The sequence below is a fragment of the Actinia tenebrosa genome, unplaced genomic scaffold (assembly GCF_029948245.1).
Source record: "Actinia tenebrosa isolate PJP-AT-01 unplaced genomic scaffold, QUT_ActTen_1.0 PGA_scaffold13__45_contigs__length_12533684, whole genome shotgun sequence".
Lineage (NCBI taxonomy): Eukaryota > Metazoa > Cnidaria > Anthozoa > Actiniaria > Actiniidae > Actinia > Actinia tenebrosa.
In genome coordinates this window covers 8,334,814-8,362,788 of record NW_028292573.1, presented here as the reverse complement: position 1 = coordinate 8,362,788, position 27,975 = coordinate 8,334,814, and the positions used below count along the sequence as shown (strand labels likewise).

Here is a 27,975-nt window from a genome sequence, read left to right as displayed (position 1 = left end):
GATATATCTGCTCCTAGACGTACGCTTGCGCTTGCGATTTCCCGCCCTTTTTTGTAACTCGAACTCAAAATGGCGGATCCTGTTAGTCATTTGACCTATGTTTTTAAAAAATGAAAATATCTCTGCCTTTTCGAAGGAAAATCGGGTAAAAAACACTACACAAACGACAAACAAAGAACAAAAAATATTCTGGTAAGTTGTGAAAGGAAAAGAAGAACGGGACATGATTAAAATAGGCGCCTCAAATATTCAGGAATTTCCGCTCGAATCAAAGCAGTTTCATTTTTGTCTTCAAGGTGTTTATATCAATGCTGAATGTGTAGAAAACAAATACTTGTTTTAAGGACTAAAATCATGCTTTATTTTCTGATTTTGTTGTTTTTTTACACCATAAAAAGTCGTAAATATAGAACCATTCAATGGAAATTTGGCAGCTTTGGGGTGGGGGAGGTGACGACGAGATGAATAACAAGTTTATGGAATTTTCACCCACTTTCACCCCTTCATTAATAATGAACAGTCCGTAAAATGATTTCACGCTTATACTATGCTATCCATTGTCATTCTCAGCCATTTTCATTCTTGCTAAAGGAATAAGCTAAAAGTTTGTTATTTCGAGTCTCCATTTCACCCTATTAAATGTTTTTCATTCAATTTTTGTTTTTGGTTTCACATAATTATTATTTTCAATTATTATTATCATCATCACCATCATAATCTTGGTCATCATTATCATCAATTATCATCACCATCATCATGGTCATCATTATCATCATTTCCACCATCATCATCATCATCTTAGTCATCATCTTAGTCATCATTATCATCACCATCACCATAAAAAATATATAAAAAACTGTCCTTTTTTCAGGAGGGTAGCACTTAATAGCGAGAGGCAAACAAACCTGTGGCCCTTCTTCTATGCTCAAATTGGAGTTTAGGAGTTGATTTTTGAGGAGGGAGGAAAACCGGAGAACCTGGAGAAAACCCTCAAAGCACGGGAGAGAACCAACTGGAAACTCTCATCACAATAGATACAACGCCGAACCCGGCGGGACTCGAAATCAGGTTGCATTAATGAGAGGCGAGCTCTCTCACCGCTACACGACCTGTGCTTCCCTATCATCATAGTCATCAATATTATCCGTAAAGTGCCTTGAATGTTAGACATGTGTGCTATATAAATAACTTTTTATTATTTATTTTGATAACCATAAAATGCTGTTACCATACCAGTTCTGAAAGCCAGAGATGTACCTTCAAATATCAGTCCCACAAGGCACTTTTATTTTCTTGAAGATAATACAAGTTTCAAATGGGAAATTTCATGTTCTCTAGAAAAAAGATACATTTTTCTGCCTTAATCTACTGTACATAAAAAAAAGAAATAACTGATGGGTGTAGGACCAGTAGAAATACCACCCGAATATATATATGGTTTTCAGCATTCTGATTGGCTGTATGTTCAATGGTGTGGGAAAAATCAACATAGTCAATGTTCCAAGGCTCTGAGAGTGACAATGGTTTAGCCAGTCTAAGATAGCAATAATTTAAAGTGTATATGACACGAAAACATTTCATCGTCTAAAATGTATAGTTTGTTAGTAATAATAAATATATCGCAATGAAATTTGTTTCAAAAGCTTATTTCTTGAGATATGTGAGAAAATTAATATCAATTTGTGACGTCATTTTGTTGACACATACTCTAGATTCAGTAGTAATGCACAAAATATAAATTGTAATTCGTATAAAATAACAACAAAAGGCATATTTTATTCAACTTCATTTGATAGCTTACGTAGTACTCTTCAAATGTTGGGAAACTGAAAAGTGTACTACCTGAAATTAAGATTCTACATTCAAACATATTTCGTGTATTTGCAACTAAATCTGGACTTGTAAACAAAATGACGTCACAACTTGTGCTAAATTTTCTTGAATTTCTAGAGAAATACGTTTTTAAAACAAATTTAACCATGATATTTTCATTAATGCCAATAAAATACACATTTTTAACATTGAAATTTTTTCGTGTCATATGCACTTTAAGATTAAAATCTAAAAAGCTTACAAGCCATTTTTTTTTTACAAAAAATTAAAGTTATACTAACTATTCTATTGAATTCTTAGAAAATGGCATCAATATTGTTAGAAAGTCTTTTACACCTCAAATATCAAATTTGTGAGAATATTTTCTCATAATTGTATTTGTACAACAGTGTTCAATTCATTGCTTACAAATTATTTCTTTCTTCATTGCAGGACTTCATTCACATTCGGAGGCCAGTTGAAAGTAAGTCGATAACATTGTTTTTATGATACAGTATAATCTTGATCAGAGGCCAACTGGATTTATAATCCATTTAGTTGCTCTCCATTCTTATTGGATGTCCAAAAATTTGAAATAACATTATCAGCAGTTGGGTGTTAGTATTTCAATCAAGTAAGGGAATCCTACCAACTGCATTTATAATCAATTTAGTTGCTCTCCATTCTTATTGGATGTCCAAAAATCATGACATTTCATATAACTGTTAGACCAACTGTATTTTTGAAATAACATGTTGTAGCAGTCAGGTGTGAGTATTTCAATCGAGTAAGGGAATCTTGCCTTACCTCAGCGGTCTTGATGCAAAACCATCAGCTGGCCAGTAACTGGCCAAAGCAATCCAACAGATTCAAACAGGAGTTTTCCTGATTTTAACCAGCATGGAAAGACAATATAATTATACATAATACTGTTAATAAATTATGCCTTCTTTAAAATTACTTATACTTCTATCGGTGAGTGTCTCAATAGTGGCCTTCGCTTGGATTTTGATTCGTCGACTGACGTTACTGACTCATCCAGGTTAAAAGATTCTCCCACTAGAGATGCACCAGGCATTTCCTTATCGATAGAGCTTTCCTCTTGACTACCTTGGAATACATCAGAATAACAACAGTCTTGCTCCATTGATCCATTTCCAGAACCTTCCCCCACCAAAGTTCCAAATGAACTTGTACTTGAGGTCTTATGACTTTCAGACCGCGTTCTTTTAGTATCTGGGTGTGGTTTCTTCTCCCAGACCAGAGGTTGTTCCTCGGTGGTCTTAGGTGACTTATCTTGTGCATACGGGTTCAACAAAGGATCATACATAGGAAAATCCACATCATCACTAGGACTCATTGGTTCATTTGTATCCTCTATAGAATCCAGTGTGCTTTCACGTGAAAATTTACTTCCCAAAACATTTTCTTTCGAATCCGAACTAACACTTTCATCTCCTTCAGTGACATCAGACAACTGTCTTCCATGGTTGCCCAGAATACGGTTAGGTGCTACAGAACTGACAGTTGGAGCATTTAGACAGTCCATATTTTGCCCCCCTTCCGTAGAATCTTCACTGCTTAACGATGGAGTTCTTGGTCTGTGTGGTTTCATGGATTCTATACTGTTCAATGGTAAAACGGGGTCTGATTGCGAGTGCTTTGGAGGCCAATGAGATATATCTTCAGGTGCTACAGCTGTACTAGGTAAGCTCTCACTCCGCAGTCTTGAAGTATCAAACATTTTATCACTGCCTATAATAACTGTTGGTAGTCCTGAACTACGACTCGTGGATGAGCCTGGGGAATGCCCGTCGGGGGGAGGGGATGGGCCAGGTTCATCATGGTGATATAAGGTAGTGTCTGCTCCAGTCGTCTTTGATAGAATATTGAGTATTGCATCTATTTTACGTTCCACACTAGTAACCTGAATGAATTGATAGAAACTAGGTTAGGAGTTCTTGGAGAGAATAATAAGATGTCATTTTGGGTATAGGTTGCTATCAATAGAGGTCACTTCCGGTAATAGCTGCGTTTTCAATGCCTTGTAGAATCTTGAAGGCTGTTTTGATCTCTCATTTTCTGGTTTCATGTCGTAGAAATAGTCAAATAAAATACTTTTAGGACTTATTTTGACTTAACATCTGCTGGTTGCCCCTCAGTCAACTGCTTGTTTGCCCCCCAGTCAACTCCAAAAAGTCACTTGATTGATAGTAAGCAATATGGAGCCAGCAACTTTTGAATTATTCACATTTATTCATGTACCTAAAGCTGTCTTACTATAAAAATTTATATATTTCTTGTGTTTGTTATTGCATATTAGTTTTCATCCATCTATTCACTCCCTTAATCACATATTCATTCATCCATCCACTTATTCATATCCACTTATACATTCATTCATCCACTTACTCGTTCATCCATCCATCCATTGATTGATTCATCCACTCATTCATTTTTCCACTTCTTCTTTTCATCCACTTCTTCATTCATCCACTTCTTCATTCATTTATCCATCCACTTATTCATTAATCTATCCACTTATTTATCCATCCATTAATTAATGAATTAATTGATTAATCCATTTATCATAATTTATCAATTTTTTTCTCCCTTCATTTTCTCAATATTTTCATTCATCTCTATTCTTTTCTCTCTCTTTATTCAACATTAAATACCTGTCATCATGTGACAACAACAGTTTTATAAACGTAATTAGTTTCCATGGTAACAGTCTGGTATACTTACTTGCTGCTCCACCTTAATCAAACGGCACGTGATACTTGACCGAAATGAACTCTCGTCTTGTACTGAAAACAATAAAGAAAACTTTAAACAATGCGATATTGTTGAAGTTTACGCAGGGCTGCTGTTAATACATTTTAAAACTTACATGCATTTTCTCTATCCAAAACGACTTTGTCAATCCTGTAGGGAAAAAATACAATCAAGAAAACAGATTTATAATATTGACTGTATAAACCCAACTTTGGATAGTATTGAGAAGTGGGAAGTAAGATTTACAAATAGCATAAGAGGCTGCATGTTGAAATAATATTGTGGAAAGTGGTTTCTAAGTTCTTCAATTTAAAGAAAAAAGGAAAAATAAGAGGCTGCATGTTGAAATAAAATTGTGGAAAGTGGTTTCTAAGTTCTTCAATTTAAAGAAAAAAGCAAAAATAAGAGGCTGCATGTTGAAATAAAATTGTGGAAAGTGGTTTCTAAGTTCTTCAATTTAAAGAAAAAAGCAAAAATAAGAGGCTGCATGTTGAAATAAAATTGTGGAAAGTGGTTTCTACGTTCTTCAATTTAAAGAAAAAAGGAAAAATAAGAGGCTGCATGTTGAAATAAAATTGTGGAAAGTGGTTTCTAAGTTCTTCAATTTAAAGAAAAAAGGAAAAATAAGAGGCTGCATGTTGAAATAAAATTGTGGAAAGTGGTTTCTAAGTTCTTCAATTTAAAGAAAAAAGGAAAAATAAGAGGCTGCATGTTGAAATAAAATTGTGGAAAGTGGTTTCTACGTTCTTCAATTTAAAGAAAAAAGCAAAAATAAGAGGCTGCATGTTGAAATAAAATTGTGGAAAGTGGTTTCTAAGTTCTTCAATTTAAAGAAAAAAGCAAAAATAAGAGGCTGCATGTTGAAATAAAATTGTGGAAAGTGGTTTCTACGTTCTTCAATTTAAAGAAAAAAGGAAAAATAAGAGGCTGCATGTTGAAATAAAATTGTGGAAAGTGGTTTCTAAGTTCTTCAATTTAAAGAAAAAAGGAAAAATAAGAGGCTGCATGTTGAAATAAAATTGTGGAAAGTGGTTTCTAAGTTCTTCAATTTAAAGAAAAAAGGAAAAATAAGAGGCTGCATGTTGAAATAAAATTGTGGAAAGTGGTTTCTACGTTCTTCAATTTAAAGAAAAAATGAAAAATAAGAGGCTGCATGTTGAAATAAAATTGTGGAAAGTGGTTTCTAAGTTCTTCAATTTAAAGAAAAAAGGAAAAATAAGAGGCTGCATGTTGAAATAAAATTGTGGAAAGTGGTTTCTACGTTCTTCAATTTAAAGAAAAAAGGAAAAATAAGAGGCTGCATGTTGAAATAATATTGTGGAAAGTGGTTTCTAAGTTCTTCAATTTAAAGAAAAAAGGAAAAATAAGAGGCTGCATGTTGAAATAAAATTGTGGAAAGTGGTTTCTACGTTCTTCGATTTAAAGAAAAAAGGAAAAATAAGAGGCTGCATGTTGAAATAAAATTGTGGAAAGTGGTTTCTACGTTCTTCAATTTAAAGAAAAAAGGAAAAATAAGAGGCTGCATGTTGAAATAAAATTGTGGAAAGTGGTTTCTACGTTCTTCAATTTAATTAAAGCTAACAAAACACAAACTAACTTGTGCAGGTAAAGTATGTTCCCTGCTTCTTATGTTTGAAGAAAACTAAGAAAAATTGTATTTTACCATTTTTTATGTCAAGGACAGATTTTTTTTGAATACACATACCTCTGCTGTAAGCTTTTCATTCTTGACAACATCTCTACATGTCCTGTCGAATACTGTTCTATTACGTCCTTCACGTCATAAGGCTTTCTTGCTTCCTAAAAATAAAAATAAAAAACCTGTTGAGGTACACCCGCAGTTTGGGAGTTTGAGAGCGTTAATTTAATGCCCTGTTGTGTTTCTTAAAAAACTTGCCTTAAATTTTCTTATTGCTACATTCAGTTTGAGTAATCGTATCAGCCTGATTGCATGTTTTTGAGCTGGCGTCAACCTACGAAAAAATACATGTTCCATATTATTTATTTTTCATAAAGCATTATGTCAAGTGTTTTATATTAACTCCTCTTCAAATATTTAAAGTACAGATATAAAAAATTAACCGGCTAAAGATTCGAACACAAAGATAGAACTAAATAGATTCTTTGTGGAACAGATTTTTGTGGAAGAGAAAACTTTAGTAGGGATTTGCTCGTGTATTGCAGGAGAGCACTCACTCATCACAATCAAATCGCGATCAAATCGCGAACAACAATAAAGAAAGGTGTGAATAAATTGCAAGCAGATCACGAGCACTCGGTGAAATCAGATCGTGATCTGCTCGTGCAAAAATCATGATAAATGTACACGTTCCTGGGCTGTACTGTACATAGAACTTTTATATGCATGTGACAAAAATATGGCACACTCACTGTGTCACCATGATATAGCTACCTATTAATAGAGTTTTTAAATGACATTGCTGTACAGAAATTATACATGGTATATATAATATAGCCAATGCCATTAACGTTGTTCACCAAAAAAATACATTTACACGTGCACGTTTTACACATTTAGACTAAAAGAAATATCACATGTTTCATTATGTATTCTTTGCCTCGTGTGCGTCAGCCTGAACTTTAAACGTAAAATTCAACTTGTGTATCGAAAATCCATAATGCGCCGACCATTTGGTGAGGATTTAAGATGGAGAATGGTGTTTCAGCATTTTGTTTTATGCCAGAACGTTCGAGGAAACATGTGATATTTCTTTTAGTCTAAATGTGTAAATGTGTAAATGTCTTTTTTCGGTGGACAACGTTAATGACATTGACTGTATACCCAGAGATATACAGGGCTCTAGTTCTAGCCAATCAAAAGACAAAACTAAAATAGCATGATGTCACATTGAACAATGAAAATATCAATTGGGTCTGCACATACACTGCTTTTTTTGATGCAACTGCAGGGGGAGGTTGTGAATTTTTCCAAGGTTTTTTTCGATTTTTTCCTCCAGCCCACCTTGAGGCATAATTAATGAACAGTCCCTAAGTGAAGCCTTAAATTGCGACTACTCCAACCAAAGCCACCTCGACAAATTTTCCACAAATTATCCAATAGTGTTTGAGTATTTAGGCAATAGATTAGCGGCAAATTTTGAATTTAAATATTCTTCTGTTGTTCCGGTTGGTAAAACTAAATGATGAAGAAGAGCTTGTAATATATTTTCTTGGCAAATTAGTGATTTGTGTCACCAAAGATATAGAAGAATAGTAATGTACGACTTCAAATACGACAGGAAAGCAAATTAGAGACCATATAAAACACAGTCTTTATTGATTACAGTTTGTTTCTTCCAGACAAAGATATTATCAGGCTGACACTGTTAGATCTGTTAGGCTGACTACGTTGCTATGCAACAGCAAGTTTATATTCGACAACAAAGGTGCTGGCAGTCTTCTAAGCCGTGTAAACCTGTGGATATTTGTCCAATTTGTAGCAATTCTATTGTTCAGATTCCTACTTTTGATTGGCTAATTTATAGAAAATTTGTCAAGGTGGCTTTGGTTGGAGTAGTCGCACTGTAAATATTTACTGCCTTCATATTGGTCCCACAAGGTTTTGTGGTATCTATTTTTAGTAACCATGAAAAACGCTTTTGATGAAGACTTACGTGATTGCTGTCTCTCCATCTTCAGATAAAGAAATATTTGCCTCATCTGAAATCACAAATTCAACTAAATATCAAAGCAGAAACTTTAAACCTTGAAGCCAACATTAATTAGCAAGGCTTCTTTTTCTCTCTCTCCCTGAAAACAAAGACGGAAAAGAAGCCTCTGCCAGCAGGGAAATATTTTGCTGCTATTTTGTACGAAATAGTGAATATTATAGTGCATACCAAAATTACTGTATATCCCGGGGGGGGGGGGGGTACTCCCATATATGGACTATACAGGGATGATCCGCTGAACAGGGTATGGTTTCTCGAGCTTCTTGTCATAAACAGGGTATGCAATTTCACTCAAGTCTCAAGTTCTTCCTCAGTTTCCTGTCATATTCAGGGTTTCTACTTTCTTATTGACAGAAACTGGTTATTATGGTTTAAAAAAAAAAACGATACGCGAGATGACATGATAATTGAAACAGGAACTCAGTGCAATAAATTATATCTTTTGTCATAAACAGGGTACCCCTTTCAGAATCCCAGCGGAACACCCCTACCCAAATTCTGGTGGAGTACCCCCCCCCCCCACCCCCCCGGGCTGTATATAGAAACTTTGCAAGAAACTGCACAAATGTACACAAATTAGTAAGTTCTGTAGACCTCAGTAGACAGTAGACCTACAAAACTTTGCACTAATTCCAAACAAGTGTTATTCAAATTGGTCCTGGCAGGGCCCATATTTTGATTCTGTGAATGAAGAAGACAATTTTGATGTTTACTCTTAAAGGTAATACGATTATTCTTTTCAATTCGTTTAAATTATTTTCAATTTTTGCTGCAATTTTGTCTTTAAGCTGTGATTATGACTGAGATATTTGTTTATTCAGCTGAAAACATAATTTTAAAATTTAGGCTTTTACTTAATTAGTTAATTTAATAAAATGTTCAAATTAAGGTTTCAGTCATCATCAAATTCACCTTTTCGATAGTAGCCATCATGAGGTATAAATAGTGTTGGATTGGGTTGTGTTACGTAAAAAAGTTTGGACATTGTTCTTGGATTCCCGTGAAAATGAACTGTCTTTTGAACAAATCACAGAATTGCCCTATTTCACTATGACGTCACTGCTTGTTTATGTGGGGGATAGAATTGCCAAATTCAATAGAAAATTCAACAAAATTTGCTCCTAGCGAAACAGTTTAATCTAAAATGGCCTGGTTTTCAGATAATATATATTATAATATGTGTTAATATGTACTAAAAAGCATTCTGAGTGTTTGCTGGCTATTCTACTTCTCTTCGTGGATTGATACAGGTTTTAGAACAATTTTCGGTGAATTTACGTTGATTTGACCCCCTCCGACGACCATGATCCTTCGCGTTTAAACACTAGATTGTTTTGATGTGACGTCATAGTGAAATAGGGCAATTAGAATTATAGAATAGAATTAAGAAAAGCTTCAATCAAGTTAGAAAAATAGAATTTTGCTTGTATTTAGGTAGCTAACTAAACATTTATTTTGATGAAATCAAAACCAAAAGCCAAGAACAATGAAAACAGTTAAGAACAATGTCCGAACTTTTTGGGGACTGTTACACAATCCAACTCCATTTATACCATGTGATGGCTAGCACAGAAAAGCTGAATTGCTATGGTAACTGTTGCTGTGGCAACGGACTTACCAGATGCAAAAGTCCTGCTTGTTATCATTGGTTTTCTTGTGTACACTAACGTACAATGTAGGTTTTCTCCTGGAACTTGTTCAAATGTTTTGTTTAAAATGAAATTTTATTTGATAAATCAAAAGAACCTTTTGAGCTTACAGCAGTGCTTTAATATTATTTAGTATTATGTCAAGAGGCACAGTCTTCCTTTGTGAGACAGTGAAGTTTATAGGTTTATGATGGACAGTCTGGTTCTAGATGTTTTTCTGTTTGTTTTGAGCCAGTTTGTCTTGTTTTGTCTTCAAGACTGTTCTTCAGTAATTGTTTTCTATTTTTTTTGTGTGTGTCTGTTTTGTTTGTCTTTTATTTCACATGTGGTTTTTGGTCACCCTGTTTGCTTGTTAATGTAACTGTAACTTCTTGCACTATCAGTGAATATGTGAATGTCTGTCTGTCTGCTTGTCTGTCCGCTTGTTTGTCTGTCTGTGTGTCTGTCTGCTTGTCTGTCTGTCTGCTTGTCTGTCTGTCTGCCTGCTTGTCTGTCTGTCTGCTTGTCTGTCTGTCTGCTTGTCTGTCTGTTGTCTGTCTGTCTGTCTTTCTGCTTGTCTGTCTGTCTGTCTGCTTGTCTGTCTGTTTGTTTGCCAGTTTGTCTTCTGTTTCAGTTCATTTTGGTTCATACATGTATTGTGTATTTTGTTTATAATTAGTTTGTTAAGATTATGCATTAATTAACAAAATTAATACCGCATTTTTCTTGTATGAGTACTAAAATGTACAATACGATTAAACTCAATCAAATTCAGACTGTCAATCTTATCAAAGCTATTTTTATCCTTATAAAAAGCACAACTTTTGGGTTAATTTTTCAGAACAATTTAATGTTTTTTATGGAGAATTTTGCCCAAAGATTAACCATGTAAATATTAAGAAAGTCATTACTGGAAGTATCGCAGAAAGAATTAAGCATTTAAATGAAATCTTAAACAATCATTAAAGCAGCAGTCATAAATTAGAATTGGCTTATATCATCTTGAACTTTGGACTGAACTGCAAAATTATATTAAGACAATTTAGAAAACGTTTGGTTTAAATTTTCATGGTGCTGCCACTGTTTTCATTGCAATCTGTGCAGTAATCAAGAACAGTCTTGGCAGGTTAATAGGCCTTTTACAACAACAGGTCAAGTGACCCTACCTCCCGTAAAAAGAGACTGTGTGTCAAAATAAACACCGGAAATGGAAATAGCACCTCAATGTTAGTGAGAGGGCAAAGTTTCAGCTTATTATATGGAACACAGGAGAAATGGCATTAAATACAGAATTGTTAATATTTTATAAGGATTTGTAAAATATTCAATTTTATATCTATCTGGTGTTCATTTTGACACATCGTTTCTTTTTACAGGGGTAGGGTCACGTGACCTGTTTTTGCAAAAGGCTTATTAAGTAGCTTTAAATTTTTAAAATTCTTATGAGGAAAAAATGTACATAAAGATTGGCCTATGAGGTATAAAATAGTGAGCAACAATAACATAAAGACACGCTAATCAACCACACCTTTCAATTTTTTATTAAAGCGTACAAAAAATATTTCAATAATTTCTTACCAAAGAATGAAGTATCCAATGTACTGCCGATGCTTCCTTGTCGCTGTCCTGTGACGCCAGTGTCAATCATTGGTGCAGAGTCAGACCTGCTGGCTCTTATTACATCTACTGACTGGCTTCGAGTAGCTTTGCCTTCATTTCTGCTTTTCCATACCGATGATAGCTTTCTACCTTTTTTAGGAGCTCCACTCCCAGGCAGTTGAGAGCTGAAAAAATATGAATATTTTGATATCAAAGATAGCAATACGTAATGCTAGTAATTATAGAATACTTAATAATAATTTAATAACTTATCTTGCGCAAAATACATAAAAATTATTGCATGCGCATTACAGGCAATAAAATAATAATAATGAAAAAAAAAAAACATAGATACTTAGGAAAAAAAAGTACTCTCCTAAATGAATTTGAAAAATACTAATATACAAAATGGTACTGCTTTATAATTTTTATTTTTCTATTTTTTCTATTTTCTCTTTTTATAGTATATGTTATTTTCCCCCGGTATTTTTTGTATTACATAATTCAAAGTTTTTTTCAACTCAGGTTGAAAGCATAATTGTACAAAGTAAAATTCTACAAACTGTAATAAATTATCTAGAGAATAAAAATTTTTTCAATAAAGTCACTCACTCAAAAAGATACATTGTATCAAGGAATAAAATAATATTTCCTACTAATTCCATGTCCCAATTACCACGAAAAATTACACCTATATTCCTAAGAATTCCTGAGGGGGGGCGCACATGCCCCAGCCGTGCCCACTCCCTATGCTAGTGTGTTCATTTGAGGTAGTTTCACTGCAGTTACCTATCCCTGGTGGCGTAGCGGTGAGAGCGCTTGCCTCTCACCAATGAGACCAGGGTTCAAGTCCCACTGAGCTCGGTGTCGTATGTGAGTAGAGTTGTTTGTTGGTTCTCTCCTGTGCTTCAAGGGTTTTCCGGGTTCTCTGGTTTTCCTCCCTCCGTAAAAATCAACTTGTGAATTCCAATTGAAATCTAGTGGAAGAGCCACTCTGTGGAATCCACTGTTAATCCCATTATTATCATTATTATTATTATATTATCATTATTATTATTTTTATTTATTTATTTATTTATTTAGTTGATTGAAATCGTCTCCTTACCTATCGACTGTATTATTATAAGGTGTTTTTTCATGACTCGTTCTTCGGTTATAATAAATATGAGGCAGCCATGTTGCTACCGATTTAGAATTAATATCTGCGCAGTACATCCTCCAGTGAGACTGAAAGAAAACAAATTGAAAGCTTGGACCAACAGGTCACGTGACCCAATCCCCCTTAAAATGAGCAAATTAGTCAAAATAAACTCAAGAAATGAAAAGAGCACCTCAAATGTAGTAAGGGGGCAAAATTTCAGCTCAAAATGTTGACTATAGATGAGGTGACATTAAATATAAAATCAAATATTATACAAGGATTTGTATGGGAAAAGTGTTGGCTGGTAAGCTTTTGCCATCCAGTGCATTTTCCCATACAAATCCTTATAAAACATTCAATTTTATATATCATGCTATTTCTCCTGTTTTGCTTATGAGCTAAAACTCTGCCTCCGTACTAATGTTGAAATCCTCTTTTTATTTCTGTTTTTTTAATTTGACAGAACTCTCGTTTTAAGGGAAGTAAGGGTCATGTGACCGGTTAGTGCAAGTCGTCTATTGAAAGCTTTAGAAGGTGGCTGGATTAAGTTTTCTTAGACATCAAGTGATTGGCTTCAAAGCACCACTTGTATAAGCCAATCTTCCTTTTGTGTATTTTTGTATCAAAGATACACAAACAATGACAAATTAATAAAGTATTGAAGTTTATAATCATTAAGTCATACCAACTTTTCAAGGCAATAGATTTCCAAAGTTCAGACAATTAGAACAGACCATAGTTATGACATCATAGCATGGTTAAATACCTGTAGAAGGATAGCAGCTGGCCGTCGTCTTCTGTGAAAGTGTTTCTGTCTTTGCTGCTGTGTAACTTTTAAAGCAAAGCCTGAACCAAGTATACCCTGAAGCACAATAACATTGATTCACATACATTAAGAGGAAATTTTTTCCAATAATGAGCAGTAATGGCAAAAAGCACCAAAAACTAGACTTTCATATGAGATTTGATCCAATTTGTTGTTTTGGGTTAACACTCAAAACCTTTTTTAAACAGTTAGAAACTGATGTACTATGATAAAATGCCTGTTTGAAGCAGTATTTTCAATTGTACAAAGATGTTTTGTTGCATTTGTGTTAGAATGATGCTTTTTCAGGCTTTTTTGTAGAAAATATGTGGGAAATAAGAAAATGAAGGCCTAAACCTCATTTTCGAATAAAATTTTTGCTTTGGGTTAATTAACACTTTGATTCTACTTTCATCAGTCATCTCCACTTCCAAACGAGTTAATCTTTCTGAATAACAAGATTTTAGCCTTGTGCAACAGCCTTTGTTCAAGAAAATAGCTTTTGGTGCTTACTGCTTGAATACGAAAAGAATTCTCTCTTAACACATAAAAAGTGATTTCACTGGATTATAATTCTAATTTACAATACCATGGTACAGACTCCGACGAAGGACTAACGTCCGAAACGTCAGTTACTATTTTCACTATGGTGTATAACTTATCATTCTATGATAACTGTTTTATTAGAAACACCGACGCAGTCCACGCTAGTGTTTACTAGCCAACATCTAGGTATAGACAAGGGGGCAGGTCCAGGGCTTAAAATAACGCCTGGTTAGCCACCAATCACAATGAGCAGCCAAATGAGTTTTAGCTCAATAATACCTAATTTCTGGCTCAACATTACAGGTCAAAATGACCAGCAAGACAATGTTTTGACCAGACAAGTTCCAATTCTTGCCAGAATGATGAAAACTACTGTAGCAATACTTTCCAACTTTGGGTAGTGAAGCCCACCACCCTGAGGTCCCCCCTCATGTAAATCACCTCTTAATAATCCTATATTACAGTATATGACTTAATATCAGTTTTTTTATGTTTACTTACAGCGGGTAGAGCAAAAAATGATATTCCAAACACTGCGAATAATGCAGCACAGAATCTGCCATACCACGTGATGGGAGTCTTGTCACCATAGCCGATTGTTGTCAAAGTTACCTGGTGAAGCAAACAGGTGAGAAATGGGAGAAAGATTAGATTAAAAAATGGGATGAAACAAAATAAGGGCAACATGATGTGGGGTTCCGGAAAATATCCATACCCCACCAATGAACAAAATCCAAAAAAAGCACCCCCCACCCCCCACCCCTCTGGAGTTTGACATTTTCTTTCATACAAACCTTGTAATTTTGTTTTTCCTCTGAACCCCCACCCCCTGGTAATTTCTGATTTCCTCATTAGTGTGGTATGGATATTTTTCGAAATCACAAAATGAGAGGTTAAGGCCCCGTCCACAGGTATCCGGAAATTTTTGTATCCGCTAATTTTTTTTGCGGATACGGGTTGCGTCCACACATGTCCGCAAATGTTTGTGCCCGTATCCGCAAATTTTACGAAAACAGATATACATGTGGATGGTGAAAATGATTTGAATACGCTGCGTGTGGATACAAACATTTTTGTATCCGCAAAAAATAATTTGCGGATTCAAAAATTTCCGGATATGTGTTAACGGGGCCTAAGTTGACAAAAAGTGAAAAGACAAGGGATAAAAGAAATCGAAAATGAAAGGGAAAGTGGAATTTATAATATTCCTTTAGTTCTCCTTACATCAACTTAGAAATCAACGTATCAATGTAAAAATAAACAAAGGGATAAATCAATAAATGAATGAAAGAATAAACTTAAAAATAAATGAAGGGATAAATAAATAAATCAATAAATGAATGAAAGAATAAACTTAAAAATAAATGAAGGGATAAATAAATAAATCAATAAATGAATGAAAGAATAAACTTAAAAATAAATGAAGGGATAAATAAATCTTGTTTAGTAACGATTTTGAGATTAATGCCTTGTTTATGAAATGCTTTTTATTCAATCAAAAAAGCCATCACTTCATGTTCAGTCCAATTCCACCAAGGCCAAGCTCTTTTTGTAAAATGCAAATTTTCATTTAGTTAATAAATAGTCAAGATTTAGTTCCATTAAACACACTTGATAATGTGGTCAGCATGACCTCGAAATGTCGTGAATTACTGTCTGTATTGTTTCTTATATTATTGATAAATAAATAAATGAAAGAATGAATGAATAAAGAAACGATGGAAGGGTGGATGAGTGGATTAGATAAACTGAATAGATAGATGGAAGAGATGGATGGGTAAGATGGATGGATGGAATAGGACGGGCGGATGGATGGATGGATGAATATGATGGGACAATAAATGTGATGAGGGAATGAAATAGATGGATATAAGATTGATAGGTGGGAAGGGATAGGATGGATGGATGAATATGATGGGACATGGGACAATAAATGTGATGAAGAAATGAAATAGATGGATATAAAATTGATAGATGGGATGGGATAAGATGGATGAAATGAGACAGATGGATGAATAAGATGGAAGGATGGGATGAAACAGATGTATGGATGTATAAATAAGATGAAAGGATGGGATGGCACAAACTGCTTATAGCTTACTCACAATTCCCCACCAAAATGAATTAGGCCAGCTATCAAACTTAATATTTGCATCTTTTTCCACCATATAAAGAACAAATGAGGCAAATATAAGACTGATAAATCCAAGATATAAAGTTGTCACCAGTTCCTGAAGAGGAAAGGAAAGAAAATAAGGGATAAGAAAGATTATCAGACACTTAGTCTGTTATATTATTATCATTTCTTTAGTTAGCTCTCAAAATACAAGTAAAATATCATTTTTCTAGCTTGATTGAAGCTTTTCTTATTGCTGTTAAGATAGCTGACTAAAGAAATATATCTAAATTTTCTCTTTAAACACAGTGAATTTGTATGGGAATCTGTATGGGAATCTGAGAACAATGTCCGATTTTCTTGGTGACCGTAACACAATCCAACACAATTTATACCACGTGACAGCTAGCGCCGAAAAGGTGAATTTGAAAGTGAATACATCGAGTAAGAACCCCACTGATTGTGCATGTGAGTTTATCTGATGTGTTATTTTCTCCTTCAGCACAAGGTTTTCTTTCTAGATTGTCTGGTTTTCCTCCCTCTATAAAATTTCTATATATGGGTTGAGAAATGTATACATCCACATAATACTGAATGTAGTGGTAGTGAGTGTTTTGTGAGTCTCTGCAATGACTCTTCCACAGGAAAAAAAACAGATTCCCAAATTAGGGATTTGTTGGGAATTTCCTTGAATTCTCAATTCGAACACCAATGTTGGGATTTATTGTTGGGAATTTCTTTCTAATACCCGATAGAAATACAAAATTCCCAACAAACTAACATTGGGAATCAGTACCACGTTCCCAATTTCGTTCTCTCTGGGGATTGGATGGGAATTCGTTGGGAATTCAAGGAAATTCCTATTTGGGAATCCAGTTTTTTTCCTGTGTTCATATCAAGATGTAAAATAATAATAATAATCATAATAATCATAATCATGAGAAAATAAAAATAGAAAGAATAATAAGAATAATTAAAATTTATATAGTGCCATATCTAAGGTCGTATGGCACTTCACAATTACAATAAATAGAATAGTCTGAATGAAACATATAAAAAATAATATAGAAGTATCTGAAATAAAACTATAAAGTTGTGATAGTTAACTAAAACAATAAAATAAAATAAAAATTAATAATTAATACACTACTATTAAAATAAATATATTGCTTAATCTGCAATTTCTCCAATTTCTCTGTTGAACTGTATTGCAGACGCATGTCTAAAGGGTTTTAGTGGCACAAATAAATTAATAATTCTAATTTCAGTACACCAAACTTGAAATTATTAATTCGTGTTACTAAATCCCTTTTACACATGCGTCTGCAGAGTGTTAGACAATAATTTCCAAATAGAAACTAAACTACAGTGATAAAGAGTAATTCTTAATACATAATATTGGATTAAAAACCAACCAAACCCTATTTTTAATGTCTGATGTCAGGTTTGAATTTCGATTGAAAACCTGTCATGGGTTTTGAATTCAGCCCTGCTCTCCCCTGTTAGTATCAATGGTGAATTCAAAGCCGGGGACAGGTTTTCCATCAAAATGCAAACCCGACATCAAACAATAGAAATAGGGCGTGGTTGCCTGTTTTTGAAACCAGTTAAAACGCATGTGCTTGGATTTGCATTGAAATTCGAGACCAAGGGCCTTTAAGAACAGAGTTTTCATTAATTTTTAAAATAATAGGAGAAGATCATGAGATTCCAGGGATTCCTTGGAACAAGTGAAAATTTTACAAATTAATAAGCTATTAATGTTACAGTGTAGTTTAAGCCAGAGTTTTTTGTTTAGTTATCAGAGCATTCTCTAATCCCCAACCTGTAATGAAAACCCTGAAAGAATGTGCAAACCTAAAACTTAACAATACAAACACTTTGCAATTGATAGATTGAAAGCATTCCCATTAAGAGAGCTAAAAGGGAAAAACATGGCGGCCATTGTGGTGCTGTGAACAATGGATGCTAATGAGATGTCTTTTGTTAAATGGCGCCAACATGGCCGTAATGACTAATTAACGTGCAATCAAAGAATTCCATAGACCTTTAAGATTAAGTTAAGTTATTATATGCTTTACTCACTATCTCGCTTCTCATTGTGAGCTTGACTTGATAAATTTATTATCTGTAGGCTTTTCTACAGATATTAAATTTGTGATGTTCAAGTTCATTCAAGGTAACAATGGAGATTGAAATAAGTTTGCTATTTTTTTGAAAGCAGAATTAAATATTCATTTTTAGGCTTTTCTGCAGATATTACATTATTTTATTATATAATTACCAATGAAATATCTATTTTTCTCTATTTCGAAAAATTGATATCTTCACACGTAAAAATAACATGTTATTTTCACGTGTGAAGATAACACCATTGCGATGACTATTCAAAAATACACGGAAAGAATTGCCTGAAAAAGCCAAAACATACTCCATTGATAATTATATAATAAACAGAATATTACATGGGCGCTTGGAGATACGAAATTTATCTTCTCGTGTTGAAAATCTCTCACTCGTTCGCTGCGCTCACTTGTGAGAGATCTTTTCAACACTCGAAGATAAATTTCGTATCTCCGCGCGCCTATGTAATATCCTCTATTTATTATGTTCAAGTTCATTCAAGATCACGATGGAGATTGAAATAACTTTGCTTTTTTTTTAAAGCAGAATGAAATATTCATTTTTAGTTTACAAATTTAAATCATAATAAATCAATAACTATTACTGAATCCGGTTTTTGTATGATATCCCAAATTATCAAAACCTCGGCTGTTTTATCCGTTTCCTGCTGACAGTCTTCTTTTCTTTGTCCTACTTCCCGAAAAAAAAAGAAAAAAAGGAGCCTCTCTGCCAGCAAGAAATTTTATCTGCCTCAGCTACAGCTGAACTTCATCCAATAATTATTGTTTGCTAATTTTGACACTCACTCACCTTTCGATGAATATAAATAACAGAAGCTAATAGCTTCCAAGTTCCTCCTTGTCTATCGAACCGAAGGACTCGTAATAATGGCAAAAACCTAATCAGGCTGAAAGCATATGAGATAAAAAATATGTCCAAATGTCATTAAATAACAGCTGTACTTGTATAGTAATAGATCATGTACACGGCAAAAATAATATCAGTAGCAAAAAGGTGAATTTTCAACTTATCATGACTAGGACAGCATGGTCTTGGCTGGCTACAAGCCCTGGTGGGGGAAGGGGGGGATTTCTTACCTTAGATTAGGGGCATAGCAAAGTCTTTATTATGGGGGGAGGGGGGATGTATCACTTTTCTGCCAAATCCACAGGATTCCTGCATTAATTAAATTTTGGTGCCGAAAGCATTGGGGGGACATGTAGCCTCTTGTGTCCATCACCATAGAGTAAAACAAATGAATTTCTGCGATTTTCCATATTCTGCAAACTCAGACATTTCAACGGCTTGTTGTGAAATTGTTTTTTTACTGCCGCCAGTCAAGAACATAAAAGGTCCTGACTGCTTACTTTTGACGGCGGAGAAAAATCAAATTTCAGCATGCAGCTCTTATAACTAACGAGTGCACAGAATATAGATAAACACAGTAAGACAGCTTAGTATAAATACAAAGGAGATTATTGAATGCTGATTGGTCGAGAAACTCAGATTATCACACGATAATCACCTCCAGCGATAATGCAAAATGGCGGCCAGCCGCTTTGTTGCTTCTACCATATTTTCAATTTGTCTTTTATCTTCTTTTTTTTCTATTTTTTGAAAGAATCACCTGTGTATTTATACTAAAACAATTATTCACCTCAGGTTCAGTGAATACGGGAATGATAACCTAGACTTCGTTATGGTTATTATTCCCCGATATTCACTTCGCCTTCGGCAAATAATTGTTAAATATCAATCATCTTTACCCAATCAAGTAGTTATCACCATACCTTACTGCTGTTGTTGGAACTTTAGCAGTAGCAACAAGCGTCAGAGCAGAAATTGATGAGATGATTACTAAAATATCTAGAAAAAGAAAAAGAAAGGCTACATTGGTTTCTCAAAACAAAACACATGAAAAAGTTATCTTATTCATTCTTCAACCAAATGATATAACTGATTTAATTTACCACTGTTTGCTATGCATTGATTGAGACAACAGTCAGGACAGGGAAATTTAGCAATAGCCTACCAAGGGCATAGCCAGGATTTTCTGAAGGGGGCAGACCAAATTTCCAAAATCCACCATTTTGTTTGCACCCCAAAACACCAACCCCCCTCCCCCCCCCAAAAGAAAACTTGAGAAACTTGCACTAAGTTTCACATTTTATTTTTACAAACAAATAATGTTTACCGTATAAATTCTAAAAAGTCACCTGCTTGCCTACCATCAATCAAATGAATCGTTCCCAATTTTTTGATTGCAAGTTACATCATTGCAGCCTCTCGGAGGAGCGTTGTTGCCATTTAACATAAAAATTTCTTAATAGCATCCATTGTTAACAGCACCACATTGGCCGCCATGCTTTTGTCTTTTAACTATCTTGGGAATGCTTGCAGCCCATCAATTGTACCTTTACATTTGATTGACAGCAGTCTTATCCTAGATCTGCCCATAAGCGGCAACCTGTGAAGTGACCTACCTAATATAGCATATGTCTTTTTAGCAAATTTTAGTCTTCCTTTAAATCCAACATATGTACTTCGACATCCAGCAGCCCATAATCGAACAACATATTCAGTTATAAACACTAACACCAGTATGACTTCCTGTTGAATGACAAAATTAAATATACCATGTTTAGTCAAAATATCCAACTAGTGGTGTCTATCATCAATGCTGTGTTCTGATTGGATGAGCTACAAAATACAATATACCATATTTAGTCAAAATATCCAACTAGTGGTGTCTATCATCAATGCTGCATTCTAATTGGATGAGCTACAAAATACTCTATACCATATTTAGTCAAAATATCCAACTAGTGATCTATTATCAATGCTGCGTTCTGATTGGATGAGCTATTACCAACTCTGTTGCTTTCTTTAACAGGAGTTTATAAGCTATAAAGGAGTTTATAAACTAAATTTTTTCTTTACTTGTTGTCGTACCCTGCTGACAGTTTGCTCCTTTTGTAAAAAGCTTTATATTATTATTATTATTATTATTATTATTATTACTAGGCTATTAGTTATAGGTGAATAGTGTCGGCTTAAAAAACCAAAACATTAAATTGGCATTAACTTAAAACATGTTTGCATCTATATGTTTGACCAACTAGTTGGATTTGACTAAAACAATTAGTCCTCTCACCCTCATGGGCTTATTGCCTCATGCGCTATTGACTCAGTCCATTAAGGCTCGAGGATTATCATTATTGCTAATTATCTGTATATTAAAGGGGGGTAAACAGAATAAACATAAGATTTAAGAAATAAATGATCAATCTAAATTTTAAATTATTTTCAAATTTCATCCATGCCTCGAAACAAGGTTTTCATTGAGGGTGGGAGATAAGTAGAGCTGTAGAGCACTAGAGAAGCAAGGGAAACACTTGACTGTGCCTCTGCTTGCTTCTCTCATGCTCTACAGCTCACTGTGTGTTTATATCACAGCGCAGAGACGTGTAGATTCATTTTATATTCCTTAAATACCCACCACAACAAATACAGGAGTACGTAGTATTGTCCAGTAATCCATATCGTCTGTATTCACTGTACTCAGAGCAGTTAAGAACAAACTCATAACCACTAGCAGACATCTGAAGATAATAAAAAATATATATATATAAATATTTGATTTAATTTACAAGCGATATACTTATTAAATAAACTAGCAATAGATAAACAAACAAGATTTATAGAAATGGTGAGGAAATCTCAAGAAACATTTAGGCTTATACAGAGTGAGATTTGCCCCTGAAGTAACATTCATACAGATAAAATATAAATGGCATAGTAGTAAAGATCAAAACATTTTAGTATTATCAGGATATTGAGTATGGAGCTTGGTCTAGTTGGCCTCGGTCTGTAAAGCCCCGTTTACACTGGCGATTTTTGCGGCAATTTTTGTGGCAATTTTTGTGGCAATTTTTGCGGCAATTTTTGTGGCAATTTTTGTGGCAATTTTCGGAAATATGAAATAAGAGACATTCATCTAGGAAAATCTTGGTATCCTGAATAAAACTTTACAAGTAAATTCTTTACCATTATTTATTATGGACAGGATCACCGAAAAAATTGCAGCAAAAAATGCCACAAAACTCACTAGTGTAAACGGGGCTTAAGGGCACAGCTAACATACAGTTCAAACCCTGAAACAATCTCTGGGCTGATCTAAGTCAGGGCACGGTTAACTCACAGATAGAACCCTGAAACGACCACTGGGCTGATCTAAGTCAGGGCATGGCTAACTCACAGATCGAACCCTGAAACAACCTCTGGGCTGATCTAAGTCAGGGCATGGCTAACTCACAGATTGAACCCTGAAACAACCACTGGGCTGATACATGCCAGGGCATGGCTAACTCATAGATCCAACCCTGAAACAACCTCTGGGCTGATCTAAGTCAGGGCATGGCTAACTCACAGATCAAGCACTGAAACAACCTAAGGGCCAACCTAAGAAAAGGCACAGCTAACTCAAAGATGGCTTTGGAATTAGATGTTTTTGGGTTTTATAGAGAGAGGAAAGTTGGAAATGACCTGAGTCAGAAATCCTTTTAGAAAGTACTTAACCTAATCTGTTTTTTTTAGGACTTAATACAACAAGGCTGACCTCTGGTTGTTAGTGATCAATACACTACCATAAACATGTCTTTCTGATAAGAATCTTAAGTGGCTGTCTTTCAGCATAACAAGGTTAGAGAATCTGGTGTCAATGAAATACTTTTCAATGACCTTTAAGGATATTTCAACTTTTAAAGTGCAAATGTAAAAAACATCTACAATCCAACACACAGACTTAACTATTAACTTACTAACTAAACTCTACATTATTTGGAAATTATTATTTTTTTATCTGTTTTGTATTATTTGAATTTTATAATTGGATTTGCATTACTGCAGCTTTTAATATCATCCTAAAATGTGTTTTTTCGCTGCTGTCAATCAAAAATAATCAGACGGTATCTTTTATATTTTTGACTGGCGGCAATGAATGAGCAAATTGCAACAGGCAGCTTGTATCTAGGGTTTTTTTAATTTCAGCACTATGATAAAGAAAGATAAAATTTACTAAACAAGAAATGGGTTAATTGCAAAAATTTATGAACGCAAAATATATTTATTCAACTCATAAATAAAATCATAACTCTATTCAAAAACAAATCAATTTTGGTATGATTTTTTCTTGTTTCTTTAAAAACAATAATATTTGTTAACACTATATATACGTGCTATTTTCTTGCAGTCTATTCTATCTTACTAAATGATCTACACGTCTATAAAATAGTAAATAAAAAAAGAAAGTTTTCCTTGCTAATCAACCAAGATGCTATCACACTCCAAAATTACCACTACTGCATATTCTGTGAACATATACATTCCAATGGCTTGTTGTGAAAATAGGTTTTTCACTGCCTCCAGTCAAGAATATAAAAGGGTACTGGCTTATTATTTTTGATTGACAGAAGAGTGCAGCTTGTAACTACCGAGTTCGCAGAATGTCAAAAAAAGTTTAGCATACGTAGTCAAACCCAAATAAAATAATATCAAACTCAAGTTTATTGTCCCCAAAAAATTGCAACATAGAAATATGTTTGTAATTTTCTTTTTATCGTAATCAACGTAGCTTGAAAATTCTTAATCACCAAATCAAAATGAAATTAGTCGTAGTTTGTACATTGAAAACTCAGAGCAAATAAGCTGGCTTGGCGAATCTTTGATCTTCCCAGACAAATAAATGTCGCTTCCTATAACAACTTGAAGGTTTGAAAGACTGGTTATTAAGCTTTAAGTATTTGAGAAATAGCCTTTTTCAATTTCATTACACTTCTGATGTGTTTACCATGTGTTTTCGTAAAATGTTTACACAGAACACGCTCTACTTTTATATTCGTTTTTCCAAGGAAAATAATCCAAATTTCTTGTAAAGTAATTAAATATTAAGACTAAAATTACTACAGTCTACGGGGCGGTAATATTAATTATTGAAAGAAAAGATCGCGCGCTACGATTAAAAATGCAAGTACGAAAAAAAAAATTGACTATCTACAAAAAACGCATTCAATGAAATATTGTGGATGATAAAGATATATTTTTGATTCAAATTCCTTTAAGTTTTATCATATTGTCTTTTGATTCTGATCAAAAATTAAAACTTTTTTAAACGGGGTGTTATTATGAAATAATTTCGAATAGAAACGAAAAAAAAGTAGAACTCGCAACTCTTTCCTTTTCCTTTCTGATTTAAATTGGAAGTTTTAAAGGTAAATTCAACCAGTGACTTAATTTTCAAAGACGGTCAATACGTCTGAATACTAATTTGAAGTATAATTGCCTTGAGTTGATGGCAACATTCGATAGAACTTACTCACGAATCATAAGATGAAGTGTCCTAAGTTCAACCCACAGATAAAAGATAAAAAAATCGCTTTGAATTTTATAGCTCTATGTGATCTTATATTCCCAAGGCCATAACAAGAGACAGCCTGCTGGTTGTATATTTTTGGCTTAAAGAAATACAAATTCTCAATATATTTTAGAGGTTTAGTGTTATGTATTAATGATTTCTGCTGGTAGTGAATGTAGCGCGCGACAAATCGTACAACTGTTCAACTCTCTTCTATAGGCTTATAAATGAATTTAACTGTCTCTTTAGGCGTAATTATAAGAGAGTTTCACTAGACAAAGCAGTGAGTCTTTAGAGCTTCTAAAAACGCTGGAAAATAATACGAATACGTTGCCAGCTGTCCAGCATATACGACATATAGCTACGAACAGAGACGCACGAACAAACGACTTCCACTCTACGCCATGCATTTAAACCACGATCAAACTCCAAATAACGTAAAATAAAGGTGTTTTAGAGTTTCTAATGTACCCAGGAGGGATAGCAGTTAACTATAGATAGTAGAATTTCGTAGTAAACAAGAGTTTACTGAAGCAAAACTCTCAATCGCTCGCTCTCTACTAACATAAACAAGACATCGATGTGCTGTTAACGTTAGTATCTCCAAAATAATAACAACTTAACAGGATATATCTTTGCTAGAATTCTGTTCTCAATATATAGAATTTCTCGATATTCCCTCGGGCTGTAATTTAGGGTTTTTGTTAAGCTAATAAACAATGAAATATTTTTTGCTCAAAAGACCTTAAATATCGACTTAATTTCGCGAGTGCTAGTATACAATTAAGTTTATACCAAGATCGGCAAAAATCTTGGGGGAAATTAAAAATCACACAACGTTGAACTCTAAACCGATGTATAAATGGTGTTCGGTTGATCTTTCGACCATCTCTAACTGGCTCATAATAAAATATTTATCGCAAAAAGAATGGCACATTTATACTCATGTTATACTCACATAGACGCGTGATATAGGTGCGAGAGACCGTGCGGTCTTTCCAAAAAGTTATAACAAGCTAGCTGGATTTTTCTGTACTGTTCTGAATGAGCGCGATTTCTTGCTCCCGGGATTGGTCTTCCAAGAAGATCCAATCGAGTACTAGGTCCGTTTTGAACAACAGAGCCGCACTCATCGCCTTTGCTAGCCTTTTCTTCGGACTTTAAAGTGTAACTCTGGAACCTTGCTTCCTTCAAACTCAAGTCACAGTCACCACTCTCTCGAGCGAAGTTAGTACTTCCCTTCCTGAACATCACGGACATCCATCCAATAGAGTTTCATCGCGTAGGATTTTCTCCTTCGAAGGTTTGCGATGTGCAGGAATTTTGAGATCAAATTGGTTAGATGTCTTGTTTACTTGCTCGACAAGTTTTTGGCCTGCACGCTTATCATACGATCATCTGTCGGAATTCCCGGCTATAAACCACGTGATTTTATAATCTCCTGTAAACAATAGCTCGGTATTTACGAACTAATTACGAAATTAAGCCGATTGCATTCCGATGAATTAATTTTGAAAAGAACACTCTTGGGTAAAAAAACCCACTAGGAGTGAAAGAAAGAAAGAACGAATGGAATAACTAATATCTTTATCAGACAAGGTTTATTTTTTTATGCTCATTATGTTTCGTATTTTCGACCCAATTACGAAGTGAGGCGATTATTTATTGATAAATTAATTCATTAAAAAGAGCTATAGACTGAATTTAAGCAGAGAAAGAATCTCTTTACTAGGCAATCACTTTTCTTTATGTCACTTATGCCAGTAAATTCATAAAGTTCTTCATCATTTAGCTCTAATTTTCCCAAGTGGATATGCCAGTAGTAGAGCGGCTGGTTTCGAGGTAACTCCACTCTTGGATCGACTGATCTTCTAAGCATTTTACTACCCAAGAAGGTCTTTAGAAGTCTTTGCATAGATTATGTCAACTTGAAACCACTCAAACCCTACTAATTTCGGTTACTAAAGCCTCTTAATCCTACTGGTTGTTTGTGAAAGAAAACCAATTTCAATGACAATTGATCTTTAAGCTTTAAGTAGCTTAGCATAGAATGATAAAGCAATGACAAGCGCAGTCAGTGAGGTCTGTTCCTAAGGATTTGCTCATTAATAGCATTTATGTTGCCATGTCAACTTATCTGGCTTTATGAGCAAAAAATTTCACAGTGTCATTGAAAAAGATATAGTAAAATATACTTTCAAACCGGTTTCAAAGGATTTTATTTGTTTATTCGTTTATTCAACCCTTTATCCATCCGTCCGTCCGTCCATCCATCCGTCCATCCGTCCATCCGTCCATCCGTCCATCCGTCCATTCGTCCATTCGTCCATCCATCCATCCATCCATCCATCCATCCATCCATCCATCCGTCCGTCCGTCCGTCCGTCCATCCATCCATCCATCCATCCATCCATCCATCCGTCCGTCCATTCGTCCATTCGTCCATCCATCCATCCATCCATCCATCCATCCATCCATCCATCAGTCCTTCCATTTCGTTTCCCCCCTCCACTTTCACACTGTAAATCATCTTGAGCAAATCAATAAGGTTAATTTTTTTCACTCGGTGTATTTAAACTCAATGCTTTATTTTAGAATGTTTGAAACAGCAGAAATTTAATGTCACTAAACAAGACAAAGAAAGACACTTTTCAGGTAAAACATGAATTCAAAATTATTAAGCGTTTAATAATGTAGAAAATAGATAGATAGGTAGATAGATAACTTTATTTATCCACGGTAAATCGTAAAATATACCACAACAATTTATGAATAATACATAATATATACGTAAGTACTTATAAATAGTTATGAAGAAACATATAAAGTGATAAATTAGAATATTAAAACAGTATTTTTACACGAGTGAATATAATAAATCCGGCGCGCTTATTGGTCACAATCTTATGCTGTTATATTCGGCTACAGGTGAATATAATGCGCACGCGCACGCTTTTTTGTCGATTTGTGTCGCCAAGAAACTTTTAGTTTGCGTGGCAAATTCACGCAAAACGTTTAGCAAAACTTTTCGGTAACACTTCGTTGCCTTTTTATTATCGATAGGAATGGCATTTACTTTCATTTTTTCAATTTCCTAGCAAAACGATTGCCGGCAGATGCCATTTTGTTGCCGACTCAATATTCCGAGATTCAGAGGTGAATATCGTACAATATTCACCTCCAATTAACCGCGCGCGTTCTTAGGAAGTACACAAGTTGGTATATGCTAAAGATGAATATAATGCGCACACGCACGCTTTTTTGTCGATTTGTGTCGCCAAAAAAGATAAATAAGATAAAATAAAATAAAAAGAACTCTCTC

General features: G+C 34.4%; 1 protein-coding gene and 1 long non-coding RNA gene across 3 annotated transcripts; one reads left to right on the top strand and one right to left on the bottom strand.

Moving 5' to 3' along the window:
- The first annotated feature begins 63 nt into the window (after positions 1–63).
- On the top strand, positions 64–23,044 carry LOC116306497 (uncharacterized). Its single transcript, XR_004198291.2, has 5 exons — positions 64–192; positions 2,266–2,296; positions 3,277–3,519; positions 14,505–14,629; positions 22,838–23,044. It is a non-coding gene; the product is annotated as an uncharacterized LOC116306497 (long non-coding RNA).
- LOC116306496 (potassium voltage-gated channel subfamily KQT member 1) lies at positions 1,175–26,052 on the bottom strand. 2 transcript variants are annotated; one of them, XM_089029013.1, is made up of 17 exons: positions 25,612–26,052; positions 21,741–21,843; positions 20,725–20,851; positions 20,032–20,107; positions 19,052–19,148; positions 16,107–16,232; positions 14,503–14,613; positions 13,417–13,512; positions 12,615–12,736; positions 11,489–11,694; positions 9,901–9,975; positions 8,226–8,271; positions 6,484–6,563; positions 6,296–6,386; positions 4,706–4,740; positions 4,561–4,622; positions 1,175–3,739 (listed from the first exon to the last, which is right to left on the bottom strand). In XM_089029013.1, exons 1-17 carry the CDS (start codon positions 25,911–25,913, stop codon positions 2,774–2,776), a joined length of 2,721 nt encoding a protein of 906 aa, XP_088885139.1. In that variant the 5' UTR covers positions 25,914–26,052; the 3' UTR covers positions 1,175–2,773. The 2 variants fall into 2 exon arrangements, with proteins under 2 accessions (XP_088885139.1, XP_088885140.1); XM_089029014.1 differs by lacking the exon at positions 9,901–9,975 and having other exon boundaries at positions 25,612–26,051.
- Positions 26,053–27,975: the final 1,923 nt, after the last annotated feature.